At 45.3% G+C, this 22,465-nt stretch overlaps 2 protein-coding genes across 2 annotated transcripts; both read left to right on the forward strand.

Moving 5' to 3' along the window:
* The first annotated feature begins 2,333 nt into the window (after positions 1–2,333).
* On the forward strand, positions 2,334–2,939 carry LOC119327452 (probable E3 ubiquitin-protein ligase ATL44). The gene has a single exon (XM_037600564.1). The coding sequence runs from the start codon at positions 2,396–2,398 to the stop codon at positions 2,858–2,860; it is 465 nt and encodes a 154-aa protein (XP_037456461.1). The 5' UTR covers positions 2,334–2,395; the 3' UTR covers positions 2,861–2,939.
* A 10,632-nt stretch (positions 2,940–13,571) lies between these two features.
* Positions 13,572–14,511, forward strand: LOC119330649 (probable E3 ubiquitin-protein ligase ATL44). Its single transcript, XM_037603767.1, has one exon. The coding sequence runs from the start codon at positions 13,655–13,657 to the stop codon at positions 14,276–14,278; it is 624 nt and encodes a 207-aa protein (XP_037459664.1). The 5' UTR covers positions 13,572–13,654; the 3' UTR covers positions 14,279–14,511.
* Positions 14,512–22,465: the final 7,954 nt, after the last annotated feature.

The following is a 22,465-nucleotide window of genomic DNA, read 5'->3' on the forward strand; positions in this document are numbered from 1 at the left end:
CTTTTTTTTAGACGAAAAACATTGTTTCCATTAACCAAACAGCTCAGCGATGTCACTGGCAACAAATCCGTTATCCGTGCACAAAGTCAGGAGCTTGATCTGGCCATACGGCTGGGGATTCAAGACCCATATCTACACCAAACGACGCTAAAGCATCAGCTACTTTATTACAAGCCCTGGGGCAGTAAGAGAAACCCACTTGGGTAAAATTCAGACAAGCAAAGCATCTAATTTCTATGAAGCAAGCGGTTGGTGTTGAAAGACGGTACTTTCTATCCCTTTATCTTTTCCCTTTTCTTTGCCATGTAAGCTAAATCGATGATATATAGTCCTTGACAGCGAGTCATTGCACTAACTATGAATGGATGGGTAGATCAGGCATGTATATCTTAATTAGTGATAAACTATTAAGATTACCTCAATGCGCATGATATATATGGATCTCCGGCCGATAGGCGATAGCTAGGTGTTTGCTCAAACTTTGTATCGTTTTCCCCATGCGTTGTTTTGCTCAAGTGGATGAAGCCGTCGAGCTCCACAGCTCTTTCGTATTAACTTTTCACAAAAGCATGATCTTCCACATACATGCGCCTGGTCCAGTTACTGGATACCTAGCACTATCTGCCACTTGGCTTCTTCCTCCTCGTGCAGTAGCCTCAGTTAAAGCGTGTCTGTTATCTTGAATGCATTCATGCACTCGTTTAGCTATTAGAGCCATGCCACTCACTCCTCTCGTACAAGTACCATCACTTCGTAGAGTATACCAAACCAACATAGGCCTTCTGACTTCTGGCTTCCTCTTGAAGCTCAACCAACTTCGGTTTTGTCGGGAAGCTAGCGAGGTTAGGCCTCCCTGGTTCTATCTAGACATATCTAGGATGGTTGTCCAACCACCCCCACTTTGATCAAACCCCCAGTTTATTGTTGACGACATCTTCTGGCTCGCAACGGCGACTTCCTCGAGCCTGCATGAACAATGTTATCCTGGCTTCAAGGTTGTTCCCAAGCTTTTCTCATGATACGCCGCTGGTGAGAGTGGAAAGAAGACGACACTAATACAACCAGAAATATATGTGTTACTTTCTATTTTTGTAAGGATGATTTAATAAGAGCTGGACAATTTTAATATATGCCCTTGCCTACTAAAAAAGGGGATTAGCAGAGCATCGTGCTAAGTTCCCTGCCAACCCCCACTGAATCCACACATAATCCTTACTAAATCGAACAAATCCTTGAAGTTCCATGCATGTAGGCGTGTAATGGCACCCTTCACCACTGTAAAAAAGAAAAGGAGAATAATAATTAATTGAAAATGATCAACAAATGATTTTTGTCAAAAACGGGTCTGGAATCTACCTATTTTTTCCGCTTCACTTCCAAATAAGCAAAGTACACAGAGCATCGGCAATCGGACTTGCCTAATCTTACTCCTTACATGTCTGCAGAGACAACCGGACAACGTTTGGCATGTACACATTGAACCCTCATTTGTCTGTTGATGGAGTTGCATCCCTCGAATTGTCCAGACACAAACATATAATTGGTGGGGATGGAGAAACAAAAAAGGAGAAAAAAGAAAAAGAAGAAGAGTGGTCTGAATTCAACATGGTGACCTGTCCGAACACCCTCATTTCCTCCTCACATATGCGCAGACATCCTGAACATATGAAGACGATTTGGGAGTCTGGCTGGATAGCTTTTTTCCTCTCTCGTGTCCCGGCACTTGCCGGGGTTGTCCATGCAGATATATGGAAAGGATTTAATGTTCCCGCTTGGCGATGCTCTTAGCACCACAATCTAGTTCTTTTTTGGAGCGTAGCACCATCTAAAAGTGGTAAAGCGTGTTTCATCTATTCACACATACTGTGGTTCAGTGGTTGGTCTATAATTAGACTTTTATTTACTCTTTCCGTCCGGAAATACATATCGAAGAAATGGACATAAATGAATGTATCTAATATTAAAATACATCTATATACATTCATTCCTCGGACAAGTATTTCCGGACGGAGGGAGTACTATTTTCGCCACTGATCACTACCACTCAGTACAACAGTGTCCCTAGATCCTGGATTGGCATGGACAAATATCCTTCCATGTACCAAACCAAACGGATAATATTACAAATGAAGTTGCCACGCATGCATCGAGAAATATCCTGGACTGACATGCATGGACTCGTAACCGCCACTACCACATGGGCCCGGTTACCTGTCCAGGGGCCCACTGGTCCTTCCGCTACCACCGTCTGAACTCCGACCTTCGTCCAACACATCGACCAACACATCTATAAAAAAATCTAGCGGCCACCCTCGCCCCCTCCAGCACGGGAGGGACGTCGGCGTCCTCGCCTGCCTTACCACAGCAACCGCCAGAGCAGGCGGCGGACTCAGACATGGTGGTCATCTTGCCGTCCATGCTGTGCGCGCTCGTTTGCGTCCTCGGACTCGCTCTCGCCTCCCGGTGCGCATGCCGACGCCGACACTCCAGCCCCAGTTCCTCCTCCAACCCATTCCCGAAGGGCCTCAAGAAGAAGGCCATCGACGCGCTCCCCACCATCTCCTTCGCCGCAGCCGCTTCACTGCAGCCGGCAGCAACAGAGTGTGCGATATGCCTGGCTGAGTTCGCGGAGGGGGAGGGCGTGCACGTTCTCCCGCGCTGCGGCCACACCTTCCATGTTCTCTGCATCCACGCTTGGCTCCGGACCTGCGCCACCTGCCCCTCTTGCCGCGCCTCCATCGCTACTGCTCCAGCCCCTGCACCTACGCTAGTGGTCGTAGTGGCAGGGAACAACAGGTGCGGGAGGTGCGGCAAGGCGGCCGCCCTGGCTGGTGGTGGAGATAGCACGTTCTTGCCTTAATCAGTTTATCTTATTCCTCTTTTGTTCTCTTTTCTACCGGTTTGCTAGTTAGGCTATGGAATTAATTGAATTTTTCTTAGTTAGTCGAGTATTTACCATCAGCTAGTAATTAATTACATGAGTTGTACTTAGTTAAGTAGAGTAGTAGCAGTATTGTTCTTGTGCTTCATTTTCTTCAACTTCCTCTACTTTGTTTGGTAAATGAGTCGTTGTATGTCGACCCAGCTAGTTTAGTAGCTTTGTTGTAAAGTGCATAATATACGATACAACCACATACGGTGAACTAAAGTGTGAACTACATATAGTTTTCCTTTCTGCGACATCAAATCTCTTCTTTGTAATTATGCTTGAACAAATTATTGGGCATAAATAGAGTGCGACAATAGCTTTTAATATGTTCTGTGTGAGTGGCAGCAATATATTGTCGGTATCAATTTGTTTTGTTTTAACCTAATCATTGCAACATGCAACAAATTAAGTTTTTAGTCTCCATCTGAATCAATTCCCCATTGATTGAAGCAAACGGACTAGGTACCGTCTCGACCGGTGGAGATTGAACGAAAAAGTGCAAGGACAAATCATAGGGAAGAATGATTTCTGCAGGACACCAATCCACTGGATCAGAAGTCAGGAATTCGCAGGAGTGGAACATAACAAGCTCCGTATTGACCAGACGACCGCATACTAGGACTGCGATGGATCCGTAGGTCTTTTAATGTCTACGACATAGTCTCGACATCAAGACATACACACACAATGAGTATAAAAAAAAAATAACTTAAACTCTAAACTACGCATTGTTGAAAAAAAAACTCTAAACTCTAAACAAGGACAAAGCAAATTTTTATCCATAGTGTTCCACATCTTGATGCTAGGAGGGCTCATGGAGGCGGGAGGTGCCCAAGAAACACTCACGAAAGACTGTATATGTTGGTAGCTAGGATTTTGATTCTACTCAGTGTGACTATTTGTTTGGTCATAGAATGAGTAATGCCTATATATCATGTGGGCCAGAAGAAGAAATACTAGGTGCCTACATGACTGGTACATCTACACAATACCATAGTAGATGATACTATGCAACGACGGGCATGTATATGGAAAACCATGGAAACATGTACTTTTTGCCAAAGGTGGGTGGCCAACTAAAGTTGGGGATAAGAAGATGCGTATACATCTGCTTCTATACAAATATTTCTCCACTTGGCCGGCCTTCATGAGGCCTTTATGTGCAGTGTTCTGTCTTGTCTCCAAGATTCAACTTTTTCTCCTGCTAAAGATTAATCATCTGTTTTGTGAAATATCCATGGCTGGCTGGGTGTTGGGAACTAGAGTCTCCATGTATAGTGTGGTGCATGTGCAGCAAGTGAACAACTAACAGGGTCATTTGTCAAACAATCAAATGGTATGAAAAGTTAAGTGTGACTTTGAGCGATGAATGTCTCACATTCGTTTCATTTATAGATAGTGGATTTCCGGGGTAAATTAATTAGCACCTAGTTCTGTGATCATCAGGGTTATGAAACTAAATGAATCAATAAACTGTGTTAGTTAGGCCTCCCCGCTACAGTTTCATAACTCATAAGGACATATCCAGTAATGTGGCACTATAATTAAAGATGAGACTGGTGCTAATAATATCATACTATGATACAATATCTTAACTATTGAAAAGGAAACTTAGTGACAAATAAATCATATACACAATCATTTTGATAAATAAGATATCACTCTAATCTATAATTTCAGAAGTAACTAAAGTGATATCATGCATATATTTCTTTATCATATTACCCATAGTCAAAGACCTTAGAGCATCTTAACGCATCGCCCAAAACTTACTGCTCCAAACTTCCTCTCAAACCTTAACTCGTCAAATTTGGGGAGTGAAAAACTAGGCGCACCTAGGCTTTCTCCTAAAACTTAGGTCAATAGAAAACATTCTTTTGCTATTTCTGTTAACTTCTTGCCTACAAACTCCATTTCAATTTATATTTACACATCATAGTAATTCAAAACTTCACACGTCCCAACATTGTTTCGAATTAAACTTCCAAGTGATGTCTGCACATCACACATGCGGAAAGCATCCATGTCTGATCACATGCAACCGCACTAGCTAAATGTAAGTCGATGCATAAGAGAGACTCAATTAGTTGACTAATCAATCAATCACGTACAGAAAGACAACCTAACTAATAACACGGGATGGATCATCTGCATTATATCCATCACCCACCTTAGATATATAGCTGCTACTTTCCACAACCCGATATGATTTGTTAAGTTAATCACACACCAATCATGTATCCCACGATCCGTCAAAAAACACATTGTAAATATTATTTTAATTACATGATCCATAGATTAAAAGTATAACCACTTGAGTCAAAAGGTCTGGTGCGTTCCACCATCTTCTTGGCTCTTTGAGACTTTCATCGAAAATGGAAACCGGTGCCGGAAAGATTGAATGAAAAGTAGTCCATCGATCGGCAAGGACACCAAGAATAGGTTTACATACTTAACTCAGCCACTCATCTTTAGGGAGCATTCCTGTATACTTTACCTCCTAACTACATGCACACACACTAGCTACATAGCTTTGTGATGGAATAGACACCCATACATCCATCACTAAGCATGAAATTGGGCAAAATTAAGCGCTTTCTTTGTGCAAGAAATTAATTAATTAGTGGGATAATATGATAAGCAAAGTGTTTTCATTCATTACGATGTTTATGTCTTTCCTTATGGAATAAGAAAAGTTGGGGATGGTAAAATATGTAATGACACTACATTTACTTTCTAGCAAGCTCATTTTCTTCAACCCCCAATGCAGTAAGATATATGTAATCCTGGCTAAATAGGCAGTGTGAGCCGCACTAACCCCGTATGGAATGAATCATGTATAGTATCTTATTATATATATTAGTGATATGAAGACTACCTCAGTTCAGCGCGCATAACTGAGCGTTAGGTGGTAGGTACAAACACTTTGAACATTTCCTCCCTTGATTGTGGTCTTTAATTTGGTGGTGAAACGACGAGCTAGGTAGCTCTCGGCTAATCACTTTCACTTTTGCGAAAAGCACAAATTAAAGGGAGACTACAAGTGTGTCTGTCTCTAATCTTCCACACATGCACTGGTTTTGGCTGCTACTTGACTTACTCCTCATATAGTATCGTCACTATAGTATGGTTTCCTTTTTTGTGGTGACAAGCTTGATTATACCGTGTACTTTTCTAGGCAGAGCAACACTAATTAATAAGCATAGTTAACTTGTCACGGGTGCAAGCAAAATATCCCCAAGTGGCATGAACTGCAGCAGCCTTTTGTTTTGTGCATCCTTTTCTTATCAAACTTTTGTCCATCCCTTATGTTTCTGATGATTTGTTTTGTGCATCGGTAACTTCTAAGAATGGTAAACAAATGTGCAACTTGGGAAATTTCATCAAGATTACCTGCAAATTCAGCTTGCCGACGAAGCACCTCTTTCATAGATTCACTTTACAGTAAGACAAATCAAAATCATGGATTAACTTAAGAGAGCCTCATCTTTCCAAACATACTATGGTTGTGGTTGGTCTCCAATTAGAAGTTTAGTAACAACCCGTTGTAATACTCCCTACAACATCACGACTCACCATATTGTACTATTGCCTTCCATGTAGAAAAACATGACACACCTGCATGAGGAAGCATCCTATAGTGGCATGCATGCATTGAGACCCCGCCCCTACCACATGGGCCTGGCGGCCTTTAGAATACTAGCAGGCGGAGGTGCGGCAGCACGCCGCGCCCGAGCTTAAGCCCGTCGTTAGCCATATGTTGTTGCTCATATTTGTTATTGATAGTTTATCAGGTTTTGGTAAGTGAAGCAAGAATAATATAGTAGGTAATACAGATTATTTGGTCAATTTCATGACTTGGTGACATACATGATAAATAAAATAGTACAATGAAGTGCTGTTTAAGAGAGTAATATTGTGTAGCTAGATGGTGTACAAATGTAGATAAAGAAAAACTTGGTGAAAATACATCATGGCTTTTTAGCACTTCAGATTCTTTGTTCTTGATCTTCATGATTAATTTGGTCTTGATGAACATAAATTGGAGGGTATTTACATCCTTTTGGGATTTGATTAGGGTGCTCCTCTCGGGCCCATCCACTGAAGATTTTAGTCTATGGAAAAATTATTTCGCAAGCACAACATGATAGCGGCTCGATTAACATATGTGGAGTTTACGTGAGAAGACAATTCATCAGCACGGTAATAAGGTTCATTTAGCTGATCAGGAGCAAACAAGTGCCATGATAACTACAGAAACTTAGGATCTTATCAACTATTAATAGCGATTAAAAACATGATATTTCTCTTCTTCTAGAAATGTATGATGAGCACAAATGGAAGTATCAACTGGCTAAATCATATATCTTGTGTAGGCCAAAGGACCAAGGATGGATATGCATCGGAAACATCAAAAATATCAAAATTAAAAATAAGTGCTTGCATAGAAAATAGCTATTCAAGCTACAAAATGGGGAAGGGTGTCTCGCAAGAGCTCCTCCGTAATAAACACTTATATTGCAAGAATATATCTGTTTTGGAAGCCTTCCCGAAGTGGATGCCAAACCAACCGATTCTCTGTTTTGGAAGGGCTTGATGAAGTTGGTGATGGCCAATCGATGAGTTCCTGGGAGATACCTGGCTAGGTGAAAATTCGCTTGTGACTATGTACCCTTCAATTTACAATATAGTGTTAAAGGAGATGGTACAATTCAATATATTTTTGGATCGACACCTATGGACATCCAGTTCAGGAGGGCCATAATTGGTGATAAATTGATGCATGGCTCCTTTAATTTGTATGATGATGTTGGTAAACTTAGCTCACGTGCCGAATGTTTTGGTGGAGAGTTAAGACCAGCAACGTGTTTGTTGTTAAGTCTATGTATGCAAATCTTATAAATATGGGGCCGACTTTTCGCAGAAAAAATATTCGAAAAATAAAGTTCCTTTAGAGATAAAATTTTATGTGATTTGTACAGGGGACTATGTATGCAGATCTTGTAAATATGTGGCCGATGTTCCAGAGAAAGAATATTTGGAAAATTAAAGTTCCTTTAGAGATAAAATTTTATGTGATTTGTACAGACGAAGTGATCCTCACCAAATATTATTTGGCTAAAAGAAACCATAAGAGATGTATAAAGTGTTGTTTTGTGTTCAAGATGAAATAATTTAACATTTCTCTATTTCCGCCTTTTCACAGCTTTGATTTGGCGTGCGACTCTTGTTGCATGTAATATGTCACCCCCAACAAATATCCCAAATTTATTTGGAATCTGGTTTGTTGGTATCAACAAAAACCTTAAGGGTTATATCCGTATAGGGGTTTGTGCCTTACTTGGGGGAAATTGGAATTGCTGGAATGACTATGTTTTTAGTGGGTCTTTCTCTATTAACTTTGTGCAGCTTATCTGCAAGGCCAACACATCGATCCGTATGTGATCATCACCTCAAAACGGGGACACTGGGAGCTCATGGCCTATGGGTGCAACCGTATGGAGACGGTTTCACAATCGTTATTCAACCAGTTTGGTTGGCATGTCACTAATAGATTATGTGGTTAAGTCATGTGATCTTAATACGACATTTTGTGGTCATTTTTCTGTTTTCTCATTTTAATTGCTATTGCGTACTTGTTGAACTTTATCCTTTTCTTTTAACAAAGATGGTTGTGTGCATCATGATGATTTAGAGGTCAGAGTTTACCCCTTTTTCAACAACAAAATTGCATTTCTGTGGAGGGATAGAAAACATACAAAAATTTCTCTAGCTGATAACTAGTGGGTTCACCTATAATACTTGCATTACAGTTCACGCGATATTTTTGCTAAATCACGGTTGATTTTGCAGCCGTTGGAGGTTGGGAAGTCAATGCTACTTTATTTTTTGCAAGACCATCAAGATGTTGACACAATGAAACTTGCTGACCTATGGTTTTCCACCTCTCGGTGTCAGAAAAGCCATCAAAGACGAGGAGAACCGGCGAAACAAGGAATCATCTTTCTAAAACCAGGTGCTTCCATTAGGATTGGCATGTCCCTATAGGAACTGCTGAACTGTACAGTGGCATGATGGGCATATATTTGAGAGAATCATGAAAATGTGAACCTTTTGGCAAAGGTCGCTGACCAGCTAACGTTTGGGATAAGTTCGTAAGTAGAAGATAGTATATATGCTTTGCATCCCGTGTCTAAATATCTCTGCATTTTGGCGGGCTTTCATGATGGATGGATGGCCTTTATGTGTACCATCTAGTCTCAAAGATTCACCTTTTCTACGGCCAAAGATTCATCGGCTCGCTGGTAATTGGAATGTACGGCTAGCTAGTGTTAAAGGAGATGGTTTTGGGTTTTTGGGACTTGGGCATGGACGTATGTTTGCTTGGTGCATGCAAGTGCAGCAGATCATGGTCAAGTGAATAATCTTATGAACATTGGAATGTTGAAATTAACTAAGGACATGTTCGGGTTGGTAAGAATCTGCTGGGATTGGGGTTTTGGAACTACGAGCATGTTCGATTGAGCTAAATTCCCTATCAATCTCGCTAACAGCTTCGAAACGGAACAAACCCTGAATGAGGTGCATGGATTGTGTAGGTGTTTCACACTTGTTTGACTCAAAATAATCCAATTTCTAGTACTGCACGCGCGCGTGCGCGCGCACACACACACACGCGTGCGGCATACATGCACGCATGTCCAAATATGCAGCCGCAAGCTAGAGCAGCGGAGTTGACTAATTAATCAATGAAGAACATACGGGGAGACAACCTAGTAACAGATAACAGGCGATCGATCACTTACAAAACGACAACTCCCCACAGATAGATAGATGCTGCTTTCCGGGACCTGCACCATATACCTTGTTAAGTTACTAGACAGATTAATTAAGAGTAGCTGCTAGTATCATCCATGCAAGCTAAAATGATGGCCAATTAGGTCAAAATCGTCTTGCAACTTGCATGTTCTTGTCCATTTTCTTAGCTCCCTATTGTCGTTTAGCGCCCAAAATGGCGACCAGCGAGAGAAAGAAGTTTCAATTTAAAGCAGCAACTATACATGCTCATATCCAGGGTCTAAACATAGGAAAAGACCCTGGCATATTTTTATAGGAGTGAGAAACACCGTTGAAATATCTGCTCCCTGTGGTGGGGATCGGCTGGCCTAGAACACAGGACTATGTCCCTACCACTGAGCTACACTCAGTTATTCTTGGGGTCTACGATCGAATATATATACACAAACACACTCTCTGAGATGGAAATAAGCATTTCACCAATTTTATTTAGCGCGTTTTTCATGTGCAAAAGTCCAAAGTGTTTTACTTAAGATACTACACAGCCTGTGTAAAATAAAGTAAAAGGGGATTAAACAACCCCACTTTTCTTCCCTTTTCTCCTTTTTTTTCCGAATATTCTTCCCTTTTTCCTTCCACAAGCTAACTCGCGTATACAATCCCTGATGGTGAGTTGTCGCACTAGCTATGAATGGATCATGTATATCTTAATCAGATTACCTCGACAAGCATAATAAGATCTTCAATATATAGGCGATAGGTAGGTAGTACCACTACCACACTTTGATTGTTTTCCCCATGGTCTTTGCTCTTGGGTGGTGAAACGAGCTGATTGCTCTTTCGCATTGCACTTTCACTTTTAACAAAAGCACATTTGAAAAGAGGATTTAAAGCATGTCTCTATTAAGTTACGACTAGAGCGCTGCCACTTATTCTTAGCACACCAGTGTCAAAAAGCACAAGTAAAAGCATGCGTGTGTCTCGTCGTGCATACATGCATGCACTTGTTTTAGTTACTAGCGCAATGCCACTTAGACCTGCATTCATAGATAGCTGTAGCTAGATTCTACCGCACTTTCTTCTTAGCCAGTGGCCACGCATCATTCTGAAAACACACGAGCCTTTTCTGATAATTCAGTACACAACTTAGGGCATCTCTAAATTGGACCCTCGAACTGCCCACAACCATTCAGATCGTGTGGTTCGGACTTGTTTTGCGATCTAACACGGGCCTGTATTCGTCCACTGACCCATTTGGACGTCCTTCTTCCCGCAAACTGAAAGCAAACTAGGTGGCTTTACGGCGGTCTGGACAGCAGCCACGTAGGTCTCCGACACCACCGGCTCACCCAAAACCCCTCCCGGACCTCGTATCTCCATCCTTCCCTCTTTCTCTGCATCTGTTTTCCCTATCGCCGATGCCACCACAACACCTCCCAGGCCGTCTGCCAAACACTTCCCGAAGCTCCATGACCTCTACTGCTACACCCTGGTTCCCATGCCACTTTTCCTTTGCCGCCAGTGCACACCTCTCCTCCGTCCACTGCGCAGGTATCATCCGCCCCTATGGTACTCACCACGCCCAACAAGTCTTTGGTGAAATGCCCGTGCTAATTATTTTTACCCTTCTTCTTTGAAGCAATGAATTCGAATATTGAGTACACATATGAGCACAACATTGTGTCGTCCGACAAGGAGGACTACGTGAATGAGACGGCGATGATGTAGGCAGTCCTGGCAAACGCGGAGCATGCAGAACGTCATGTTCTCAATTCAAAAAGATCGATCAAGGGTCATCGAGTGCTCAGTCAGAAGAGGGCATGCAACCATTTGACACCGATGGATGATTACTTTGCCTGCGATGCTCTATTCGCTGACAATTTTCACCGGCGCTTTCGGATGCGAAAAATGTCTTTGATCGTCTCTACTATGGCATCTGATACTTTGATTACTACTTCATCTTGATGGTCTGGTTATCTGGTTACAATAAGTGCATCGACGCATTGCAGATGCTCTTTTGCATATGATAGGGCCGCTGATTCGTGCGACGAATACATATAGATGTCTGAGAGCACATGCGGAGATAACATGGTCAGATTTGCTACTGTCGTGGTCTCGGTGATTGGACCTGAGTACTTGAGGCAACAAATTGTCACAAACGCCGACATGATCTTGGCAATGCCCGAAGCAAGAGGGTGGCCAGGTTTGCTCAGATCTATTGACTACATGCATTGGCGATGGAAGAACTGCCCAATAGCTCTACAAGGGCAATACCAGGGTCATGTTAAAATTCCCACCATCATTCTTGAAGCAGTTGCATAACAGGATTTCTGGATTTGGCATGCTTTCTTTGGAATGCCCAGGTCTGACAATGACATCAATATGCTGCAACTAACTTCATTGTTTGCCAGGCCAATTGAAGGGAAAGCTCCTTCTTGCAATTATATTGTCACTGGCCATGAATACGACATGGGTTACTATCTGGCTGACGGTATCTCCTCCTTGGGCTACTTCTGTCAAAACTATCTTTGAGCCACTTGGTCAGAAAAAAGGTCTTAATTTTCCCAAAGACAAGAAGCGGCTAGAAAGAATGTTGGGAAGGCATTCAGAGTTCTCCATGCCCGTTTTGCAATTGTACATGGACCTACTAAACAATGGGCCCGGAAACCTTGTGGGAGATGATGACATGTTGTGTGATCATACATGATCGTGGAGGATGAGGGTGATGACGCTGCCTCAGCTCTTGTTTTGAGAACATGGTGATCCTATCAAACTTCGAGAGCGGAATCCATGCTTGATGAGATTGTTCAAATGCATCAACAAATTTGACATCGAGCAACTCATGAGCAATTGAAGGAAGATGTGATTGAGCATCTCTGGGTGGTTAAAGAAGAAAACTAGTACATATGTGCTAGTTGAATTCAAATTTAAACTACTTTAATTTGAAAACAATGTTCGATTGTAATATTTAAACTAGAACTACTACCGCATTTGAACATTTTGAGATAAACTACAACTTGATATGCAGTTATCTTGAGCTTGCGGGCTTTAAAACACATAGAAACGGATGTTTACAGCTAGATTTGGATGGTCGGCTCACGCATTAGTATCCGTGGACTGGTCCCCATCGGTCCATAGACGGATGCGGTGTCTGGTTTGAATGTCAGCCTTGGAGATTCCTTTATGTCCCTAAAATTATAAACTTACTTACAATAGAAGTATGCATTATTTGTAGTCATGTTATGCATACAAATTTTAGTCAAAAGGGGTGTCTCAAATCTCTTTCGCCGATCCGCTTTACAATACGAAATGAGTTGGCACTACCAGTTTTCTTCTTCTTCTAGGGAGCAAAGCACGAGTCAAAAGAAGTAAAGCGTGTCTCGTCTTTTCACACACACAAGCACGCATGGATGGTCTCTAGGAAAGCTGACATATTTAGGCTGTGTTCGGCAGTCCACCGCTCTCTCACCAGGAAGCGGAGCGCGCGGAGCAGCCAATTTGCCGCTCTCCGTATTTGTATTGTATGCCGCTCCGCTCCGCGGCGGAGTTACGGAGCGGAGGGATTCCGAACGGAGCCTTAGCTGCTAACTCCAACACTGATCACTAGTGTCACAACAATGATTTGCTTAATTTCCACGAATCCGCGTAGCACTGGTAGTAAGCTAAAAGGAGCCAAGCATGCAGGAAGAAACACTCCAAAGTGGCATTTGCGCCCGCCACTAATCCGTGGGTCCCGGCGTTACCTGTTCGCCGGCCGACCCTCCCCTCCCACCACCACGGTCACTTCCATGGCCCCTCCACGCTATAAAACCCCAAGCAGAGCATCGCACACCCGCACGCCAGAGACCAGAGTCAAAGCTAAGCTAATATACAGAGTCCACAGTCCAGACTATACGGCGCACCATAACCAGCAGCAGAAGCGACACCATGCGCGCTCCGGCGAGCCTCCTGCACCGGACCGCCCTCGCGTCAGCCGGCACCGGCCAGACATCGTCGTCGTCGTCGTCACCACCTCAGCAGCAGGAGCAGACGGCGCCGGTGATGGCGGTGAACTCGGACATGGTGGTTATCCTGGCGTCGCTCCTGTGCGCGCTAGTCTGCGTCCTCGGCCTTGCCCTCGTCTCCCGGTGCGCATGCCGGCGACGCCGCTCTGCCTCATCCTCCGACCACTCTCCTCCGCCGCCCAAGGGCCTCAAGAAGAAGGCCATCGACGCGCTTCCCGCCGTCTCCTTCGCCGCCGCCGCTTCTCCGACGCCAGGGGCGTGCTCGTCCTCTGAGTGTGCGATCTGCCTGGCGGACTTCACGGAAGGGGAGGGCCTGCGGGTGCTCCCACGGTGCGGCCACCACTTCCATGTTGGATGCGTCGATGCCTGGCTCCGGACCTGTGCCACATGCCCCTCCTGCCGTTCCCCCATCATCGTTTCCGCGCCCGTGCAGCCGCCGGCGACACCCACGGTGGTGGTTGTAGTGGCGGCAAACAACATGTGCGGGAGGTGCGGCGAGGTGGCGGCGCCGGCTGGTGGTGAAGATAGCACCACGGTCTTCCCTTAATTACTTTATTTTAATTAATTATGTTTCATTTCCTTTTGTTTTGCTAGTTAGGCTAAGTAATTCGTTATGACGTCTTAGTTAGTTGTGTATTTATTATCAGCTGATAATTAATTATTCAGGTCTGTTGTACACAGTTCTTGAGCTTCATTTTGTTTTACTTCTTCTGCTGTTTTGGTAGTTACGTAGCCTGTTCGTCGATCCAATGCATTGGAATAGCTCAATTTTGTAGCTTGGATGAGTGAGCCGGCGGATGCTCGCGTGCGATGAGCCAGTTGATGCCAAGCATTTTTCAAATAAAAACCAAAGCGTGTAGGTGTAAATTTTGCCTTTATGCGACAGCCATCCGTCTCTCTGTAACACTACCTCTATACCAAAGTATAAGATGTTTGTTAGGCTAATCTAACTACAAAAATGTTTTATATTTTGATATGGAGGAAGTATGGAACAAATCATTGGATGATAAATCGAGTGTGACATAGCTTACATTTGTCTGTGTGGGTAGGAGAGGAAAGGAATCTATTGTTTGTTGTCAATTCTTTTGTTTTCATCTGGTCCCTGACCGCATGCAGCCAATTAAGCTTTTAGTCTCCATCAGAATCAATCCCCCCATTGATTGAAGCAAACAGGCACAATACCAGCTCGACTGATGGAGATCAAGGTGCCAACTGTAAGAACAACTCCTCATATCCACTTTTTTTGCTGTTGTTCCTGAAAGAATAGTCTTTGTCGCGTGTCAAAATTCATGTCCTAGCCGGCAATGTGGGTGCCATCTCTATCTTCGTGGCAGCTTTATATATACTTTGGGAAGAAAAGAAATTCTACTCCCGATAATGATCCGCCAGACCAGGAGTTGTCAGTCCCCAAGAGTTGAATAGCACAAGCTCGGTGTTGACCAGGTGGACCACACACTAGAATGGTGATGTGTCTGTATGCCATTTATTCTCTACAACACACACACACACACACATAGGCACACACACGCACACGCCCCAAATTGATATCTAAAGAAGTTCAACCAAAACTCTAAACAGGGTCTTGCTGCAGAGAAAAACTGAGCTCTAGACAAGTAAACCTTGTTTTATAGTTTTCCACCTCTCGATGCCAAGGCCATTACCAAAAGTTCCTCCCAAGGATCCTATCCTATTGGGTATCTGTTCCCCGCCTTTTCTCGCTAGGATCTCCTTTTTTTTCCTTTTTAAAGAATGGCATTTTATGCCCAATATCTCGATCGAAGTATGGAGGTCAAGAAGGCTACTCGAGACAAGGGGTACCATGGAAATGCTTGCCAAAGACCATACAAGTTGGTGGCGGGTTACAATTCGTTTAGAAGGAATATGTTCAAGTCAAGTGACGTTTATATATCCGTGAGCTAGAAAAAAAACCAGGTGCCTGGATGACCGATACATCTACACAATAACATAGTAGATGAACAGCGCAATCATGGGCATATATGTGGAAAACCGTGGAAACATAAACCTTTGGGCAAAGGTGGTTGGCCAACTAATGTTGGGGATAAGAAGATGCATATACATCTGCTTTTATCCAAATATCTTTCCACCTGGCCGACTTTCATGAGGCCTTTTTGTGTGGTTTACTATCGTGCCTCAAAGATTCCCCCTTTCTCCCGCCAAAGATTAATCATGTGGTGATTGAAATGACCATTGTTGGTTGGGTGTTGGGGACTAAAGCGTGCATGTACAGTGTGGTGCATGCGCAGCACACCAATAACTGTGGGGGGGGGGGGGTCAAAGAGATCGGCTTCAAGAGACAAACATGGGCCCTCCCCAGGGCGGCTCGAGGGCGCCTAGGGTTTCCCGGCACCGCCCCTCTCCATCCTCCCTCCCTCCCTTGCCGTCACCCGAGGCGGTCACCGGGCAGCGCCTGTGCGGCGGCCGATGAAGGTGGCGGCGAGGTCTCCGTCGCTTCTCTCTCGAGAAGGACTCCGGATCCAAGGCGGCGGCCTTGGCGGCGAGGCGGCGCCGTCTCCGGCTGGCGGCGTGCGCGGGTGGTGCGGGCCGGCTTCCTCGGCTGCTTGGGCGGCGAGGAGCAGGCGGATTGCGACCGTGGGGCGGCGAGGTCATCCTCCCTCCGCTCCAGATCTGAAGGTCCGGCTCTCCTCTCCCCTCTCTGCTCTCTGCCTCCGCTGGCTTGGTCGATTTGGGGCCTCTGGCCGCTGGATCCGGTGCCGGCGGGGTGCACCCCAAACTGGTGGTGTGGGTCGAGCCCGGGGGAAACCCCTGTTTGGTCTTCTCCAGCACGGCGGCGGCGGCGCCTTTTGGCGTCGTTCTACTCCCTGGAGTCGCCGTTGTGGGCTCCTCTCCACACCCCGGCCAAGGCTCCCGGGCGAAAGCTCGAATCCCTGTTGGATGGGCGGCGGCGGCGCCAGGTGCGTCGTGCCCTTCTTGGAGGCGCCGCCTAGGGAAGATTGGCGCTTTGGGGTTGCGTGCAGCAACTGGTAGGTGGGCGGCTGGTGTCCATCGAGTCCCTATGGCTCGGTAGCTCCTTCACTCCGGCAACTCTTCCGGCGGCTTACCCTCTACGATTGGCCGCCTTCGGTGTCTGCGGTGTTGCTGTTGTGTGTGCTTCGACCTGTGGTCGTGCTCCGTGGCGGGCCCAGTCTCGAGACCAACCTTTGCTCAAGCTCTCGGGTGAGCGTCTCTTCATTTGACAGTGCGGCGCCTTCGAGCCTAGGCGAGGGGAAGGGATCCCTTTCGATGTTAGAGAGGGCAAGTGTTTGGATCATCTCATCTGCTGGTTTCCTCCCTGTGTTCGATTCCTTGCCGGTGCTCCTCGAGGCTGCACTTGTAGCCATATTGGTGCCTTGTTGTAGTGGGGCTTATCCTCAACTAGCAGTTCTTCATAGTTCATCTTCTGTTTGCTGGTTGTTGGAGTAGCGTTGTAAGCTGTTCTTGCAGCCCCCTTGTATCGTTTGGCCGATGTGGTGTGGTGTTCTTGTTTCTTGTATTCCTGGCCAGTTGATGGCTTTGTTAATTCAAAGCCGGGCTCTTCTTGAGCCTTCGTTCTAAAAAAAAAGAGAGACAAACATGCAGCATTCGTCTTATTTATAGCACCTGGTTTTGTAATCATCTGGATTTTGACACTTAATTAACGAATATACCAATGTAGTGTCGTAAGCACATATCAAGTATCAAGAAGATGTGGCACTATAATTAAAGATGAGAGAGATGCCAGTGATATCATACTACGATACAATATATCAATGACAGAATGAGGAAATTTAGTGACAAATAAATCATGTATATAATTTTATATTTAGATAAATAAGATACTCCCTCCGTTCTTAAATATAAGTCCTTTTGGAGACTTCAATATGGACTATATACAGAGAAAAATGAGTGAATCTACACTCTAGAATATGTCTATATACATCCATATGTAGTCCATAGTGGAATCTCTAAAAGAAGTTATATTTAGAAACGGAGGGAGTAGCTCCATAATACTAGACTATAATTTTAGCAGTAACTGAAGTGATATCATCCATATATTAGTCCATCACATTACCAACTATTAGAGGCCTTAGATCATCTCTAACCCTTCTCCTAAAACTTAATGCTCCAAAACTTTCTCTCAAACCATAAGTCCTCAAATTTGAAGAGTTGAAAACTAGGCGCACCTAGTCCTTTATGTCCCTATTTTTTTGGTTTTGCGATTTCAGTTATCCTCATTCATACGAATTCCATTTCAACTTACATTTTCTCAACATATTAACTCGACACCTGTGAATTTCAATGCACACCTCCCAACAATATTTCAAATTAAACTTGTAAGTGACGTCAAGTTTGAGTAGTTGTTCTGGTGCACACCATACATATGTGTGACATGCATGCATGTCTGATCACATGCAACCGCACTAGCTAAATGAAAATGAATGCACAATAGATAAAAGTATAGAGTGTGGGTAGCCGGTCGGTGAGAGCGGCATGATTGACTCAGTTAGTTGACTAAATAATCAACCATGTACAGAAAGACAACCTACCCGATAACAGGGGATGGGTAATAAGCATTATATCCATCACCCACCATAGACATATAATCGCTGCTTTCCACGACACGGTATGCTATGTTAAGTTTTTGTTTTGATGGGATATGCTTTGTTAAGCTAATCACACACCAATCATGTATCCCATAATCCATCGAGAAAACGCTTAGTAAATACTCTTGAGATTAAATTACATGATACACAGATTAAAAGGATGACCAGTTGAGTCAAAAGCTCTTGCTTGTGTCTCCATATGCTTCCATCTTAGGGACCGACGCCGGAAAAGATGAATGAAAAGAGGTTGATTGATTGGCAGAGACAATTAAGATTAAATTAAGTACATATATATTTACTTAAGAAGCTCTACATACTAACTCTGTCGATCACTTTAGGGAGCTGGCCTGTATACAATGACGTCCCATACCGCCTGCCTCCCACTACTATCGCTCCACCTTCGACCCAATAGCAACAGGCTAAACATGCCACCTTTGGCAAAGCCACCATGCATCACCTACCGTTAGCAGGCATGACTTGACGTCACGACATAAGGCGTCGTGCGTAGCATTCGCCCGTAGCACATCCACTGACGGCTTCACTTGCCGGCGATAGGCACTATCCCACAACTCCGAAAGAGGCTCATGTGTCACCTGCCGAGCCGCATCAAACTCGATATGTTGATGGAAGGGGCGTTCCATACCGCCACCAGCCTTAGAAGGCCGTCACCACCTCGAGATCCAGACTCTGAGTCACCCACATGACACTGAGTCTGCCGCGGTTGATGAAGAGGGGCTGCCACCCCGATTTCGGGCACTATAGGGAGCACCCACAGTCACGCCAGTCACTGTCGCCCCATATAACGGCAATCGTTGGTGGTAGCTCCAGCCGCCACTCGCATGCTGTGACGAGCCCCGACATGGGATCGCAAGATCTGCTGCCACCAGCACTGCCACAAAGACCAACCACCTAGCCATCATCCCCGGTGGAGACGCCGCCATCACCATGGCCGGATCCAAGCCAACCATCGTCGTCGCCACCGCCAAGACCGGATCCTGGCTGGATGCCGCTACCGCCACCGCCACCGACCACGCCCAGCCCCTCCTCCATCCTCTAGCCACGGCCAGCCGGTCGCCAGCCATACCCAGCGGAGCTCCACCCACGCCACAAAGCACAACCACCGGGAGCCACCGCGCGTCGTGCCCTGGATCAGCATGATGCCATTGCTAAAGTCGTCGTCTATTGGAGATGCGGTACGACCCGAGGCGGTACGCGGCTCTCCTCATCTATTGGAGACGCTCTTAGTTTTTTCCCTCTTCTATGCATATGCAAGGGGAAGAAACTAATTGTGCAAAATAACAAGTGTTTTCACTCATTAAGATATTATCTCTTTCCCGAACAATGAAATAAGATAAGATGGTGATGGTTAAATATTTGATTTCATTTTTCCTTCCATTTCAGCTCTTTTCTTCGATCCCCATGCACTCAAATAAATGTAATTTTTGGTACATAGGTAGTGCGAGCTGCACTAACTGCCGATGGAATTCATCATATACTCCCTTTGTTCCTAAATATAAGTCTTTTTAGAGATTCCAAATATGGACTACATACGGAACAAAACGGGTGAATCTATACTCTAAAATATGTCTAAATACTAACTAAAAAATCATAGTTAACTTGTCACGAGTGTCAGTATAAGAGCATCTATAGCGGACGCACCAGGACGCCTTCACGGGCAGTGACCGGACACTCCTCAAATAGCGTCGTCCACATTAGTTTATCTCATATCCGATCTCCTATATCCATACTAAACCATGTAATGTCGATCAAACTACGTAGATCAGCAAATGGACATAGGCAAGCACAATACTTTCACCAAAAGATCAAGCACAATACTTTCACCAAAAGATCACGACCGAACATTCAAACGACCACCAAAGTTCACATAAACAACGAACAACTTCAAACTAAATGTAAAATTTGAAATTAAATTGAAGGAAAGCGGATATGTACCACTTCTGGGCCGGCCCCTTCCCCTTCCGGTCGCTGGTGCAGATGTAGCTGTCGGTGGCTGGTAGAGGATTGTCCAAATCATCAGACGAGGAGCCGCCGCCGTCGTCAGAGGAGACGATGATGAGGCCCTTGAGGCGCCGGACGACCCGGTCCTGCTGGCGCTTGAGCTTTCCCAGCCGAGCCACCTCCGTCGCCTTCTCCCTAGCCTCGCGCTCGGACTGCTCGATAACTAGGCGGAGAGCCTTCGCATTCTTTCGGTGGAGCCGCCGACCATCTGTCTCCATCGTCGTAAGTGACCAGCAGTAGACCCACGCGAGGAGCCGCTTGTCAACATCGGGCTCCGCGGGTTACCTGCGGCGGCAGCGGACAGAGCTCTCCGCTGCATCCCTCTCCCTTGCCCGCTGCATCTCATGGTGGGCGGCACGTGCCTCCAACTCTGGTGTGCGTGTCCGGGCTGGCAGGGCAGACACAAGCGCCCACCGTTGCCCGCTCAGGGGAGCAGCAGACGAAGGGGCCAGGGGGGAGGCATGGACTTTGGAGCCCGCCTGGAGCCAAGCGCGGGCCGCGAGGAGCCAGCGCCGGCTTCCTCGCCGCGCCAGTGGGGAGAGGCGAGGTCGATCCCAAATTGCTACCCTTTGTCCATCTTGGACCTCCCGAGGGCAATGCCCGAGCATCCTATATCTGTCCCATATTTGAGTTGGATATAAGGGGCGCTAGACAGCACCGGCATTTGAGGGCCATTTGAGGCATCATGTTGTGTTAGATTTTTGTGACCGGTCAGTGACCGGAAAGGCTGTCCAGGAGTTTGAGAATGGTTTGAGGTGCCTGAGGGGCCCGACTATAGATGCTCTAATATCGTAGAGTGGAAGGACCAACAGCAGCACCTGCCACTACAACGTGGGCACATTCCTACCAGTCAGTGGGCACACCTTTGCTTCTGCGCCGCCTTTTCTTCTCAAAATTTCATCTATCTCTTATTGTTTTGATGATTTCATGCATCGGTAACTTTTAAAAGCAGTAAATAAATATGCAACTTTGGCAATTTAATCAAGATTACATGCAAATTCAGCTAGACTGGCCACCCCTTTAACAGATTCAATTTACAGTAGGAAACAAGCTGGCACCAAAGTTTCTTCGGAATAAAGGAAAGCACAAGTCAAAATCATAGATTAAATTAATTATGTCTCATCTTTTCACATACTTAATGGTTGTGGTTGGCCTCTAATAAGAAGAGTAGTAACTACCAGCGTACCGCTCACTCCCTAGAGTGTCACCACTCATCAGATTCTACTGAATACTTTCCACGTAGGAAACCCACCACGCATGCAGGAAGAAGCATCCTAAAGTGGCATGCATGCAGTGATCATGCCTGCGCCTGCCACTACCACATGACTCTTTTGAATATGAGTGCAGCTTCTAGTCTAGACGGTGCCTTCGTGGAGCCAAACCGAAGGAAGAGATAACGGTCTAGGCGACACATGGCTTCCAAGAGGAGGGAGGATATGGGTCGCTCCTCCATGCCAAAATGAATAGATCACAAAGGAGGATAGGTTCTATTTTGAACATGAAAGGAGGTGAAGGCCGGAGGAATAAGAGAAGCGTGCCTTCCTGGTAAGGAAGAGGAAATAAAAGATGATGTCATCTATGGTGACAAGTTTCGTGAGACATTAGAAAAGAAGACTAGCATAGAAAATCACTGGCGTGCTTTCACCCTCTACCGTTTTGCCGACAAAGAAGTCATCCTTGACTTGACGGTTGACCATTCCATTCCTAACCTATTCGCAACCCTGCCCTTCCCTTTCATTACTAATACTTGCATACACTCAGGATAGAAAATCCACCACTGGCACACATTCTCGTATGCACGACCATAGTCAAATCAGAGTTAAAGTGAGACACGTAGAATCCACACCCCAACAAGTAGCTGCCACCCCCACCATACACGCTATTGTGATCCTCCAGTGCCACACCACCACGCTTGTTGCAATTGGCCCAGGAGACATGGTCGTGACCAGTGAGGATGATGCCCATGGAACATGAACTTCAACAATCTGTATCGGTGATGGCGGTGAACACAAACATGGTGTTGATATGGGCATCCATGACATGCAACCTCGTATTCATCTTGGCCTCGCTGCCATATTCCGTTGGACGTGCCGACAACGCTGCTGAAGCATCTA

This window comes from Triticum dicoccoides, chromosome 7A, assembly GCF_002162155.2.
Source record: "Triticum dicoccoides isolate Atlit2015 ecotype Zavitan chromosome 7A, WEW_v2.0, whole genome shotgun sequence".
NCBI classification, from domain to species: Eukaryota; Viridiplantae; Streptophyta; class Magnoliopsida; order Poales; family Poaceae; genus Triticum; species Triticum dicoccoides.

Coding starts and splice junctions, on each gene's coding strand:
- LOC119330649 (XM_037603767.1), top strand. CDS start 13,655: ATGCGCGCTCCGGCGAGCCTCCTGCACCGGACCGCCCTCGCGTCAGCC.
- LOC119327452 (XM_037600564.1), top strand. CDS start 2,396: ATGGTGGTCATCTTGCCGTCCATGCTGTGCGCGCTCGTTTGCGTCCTC.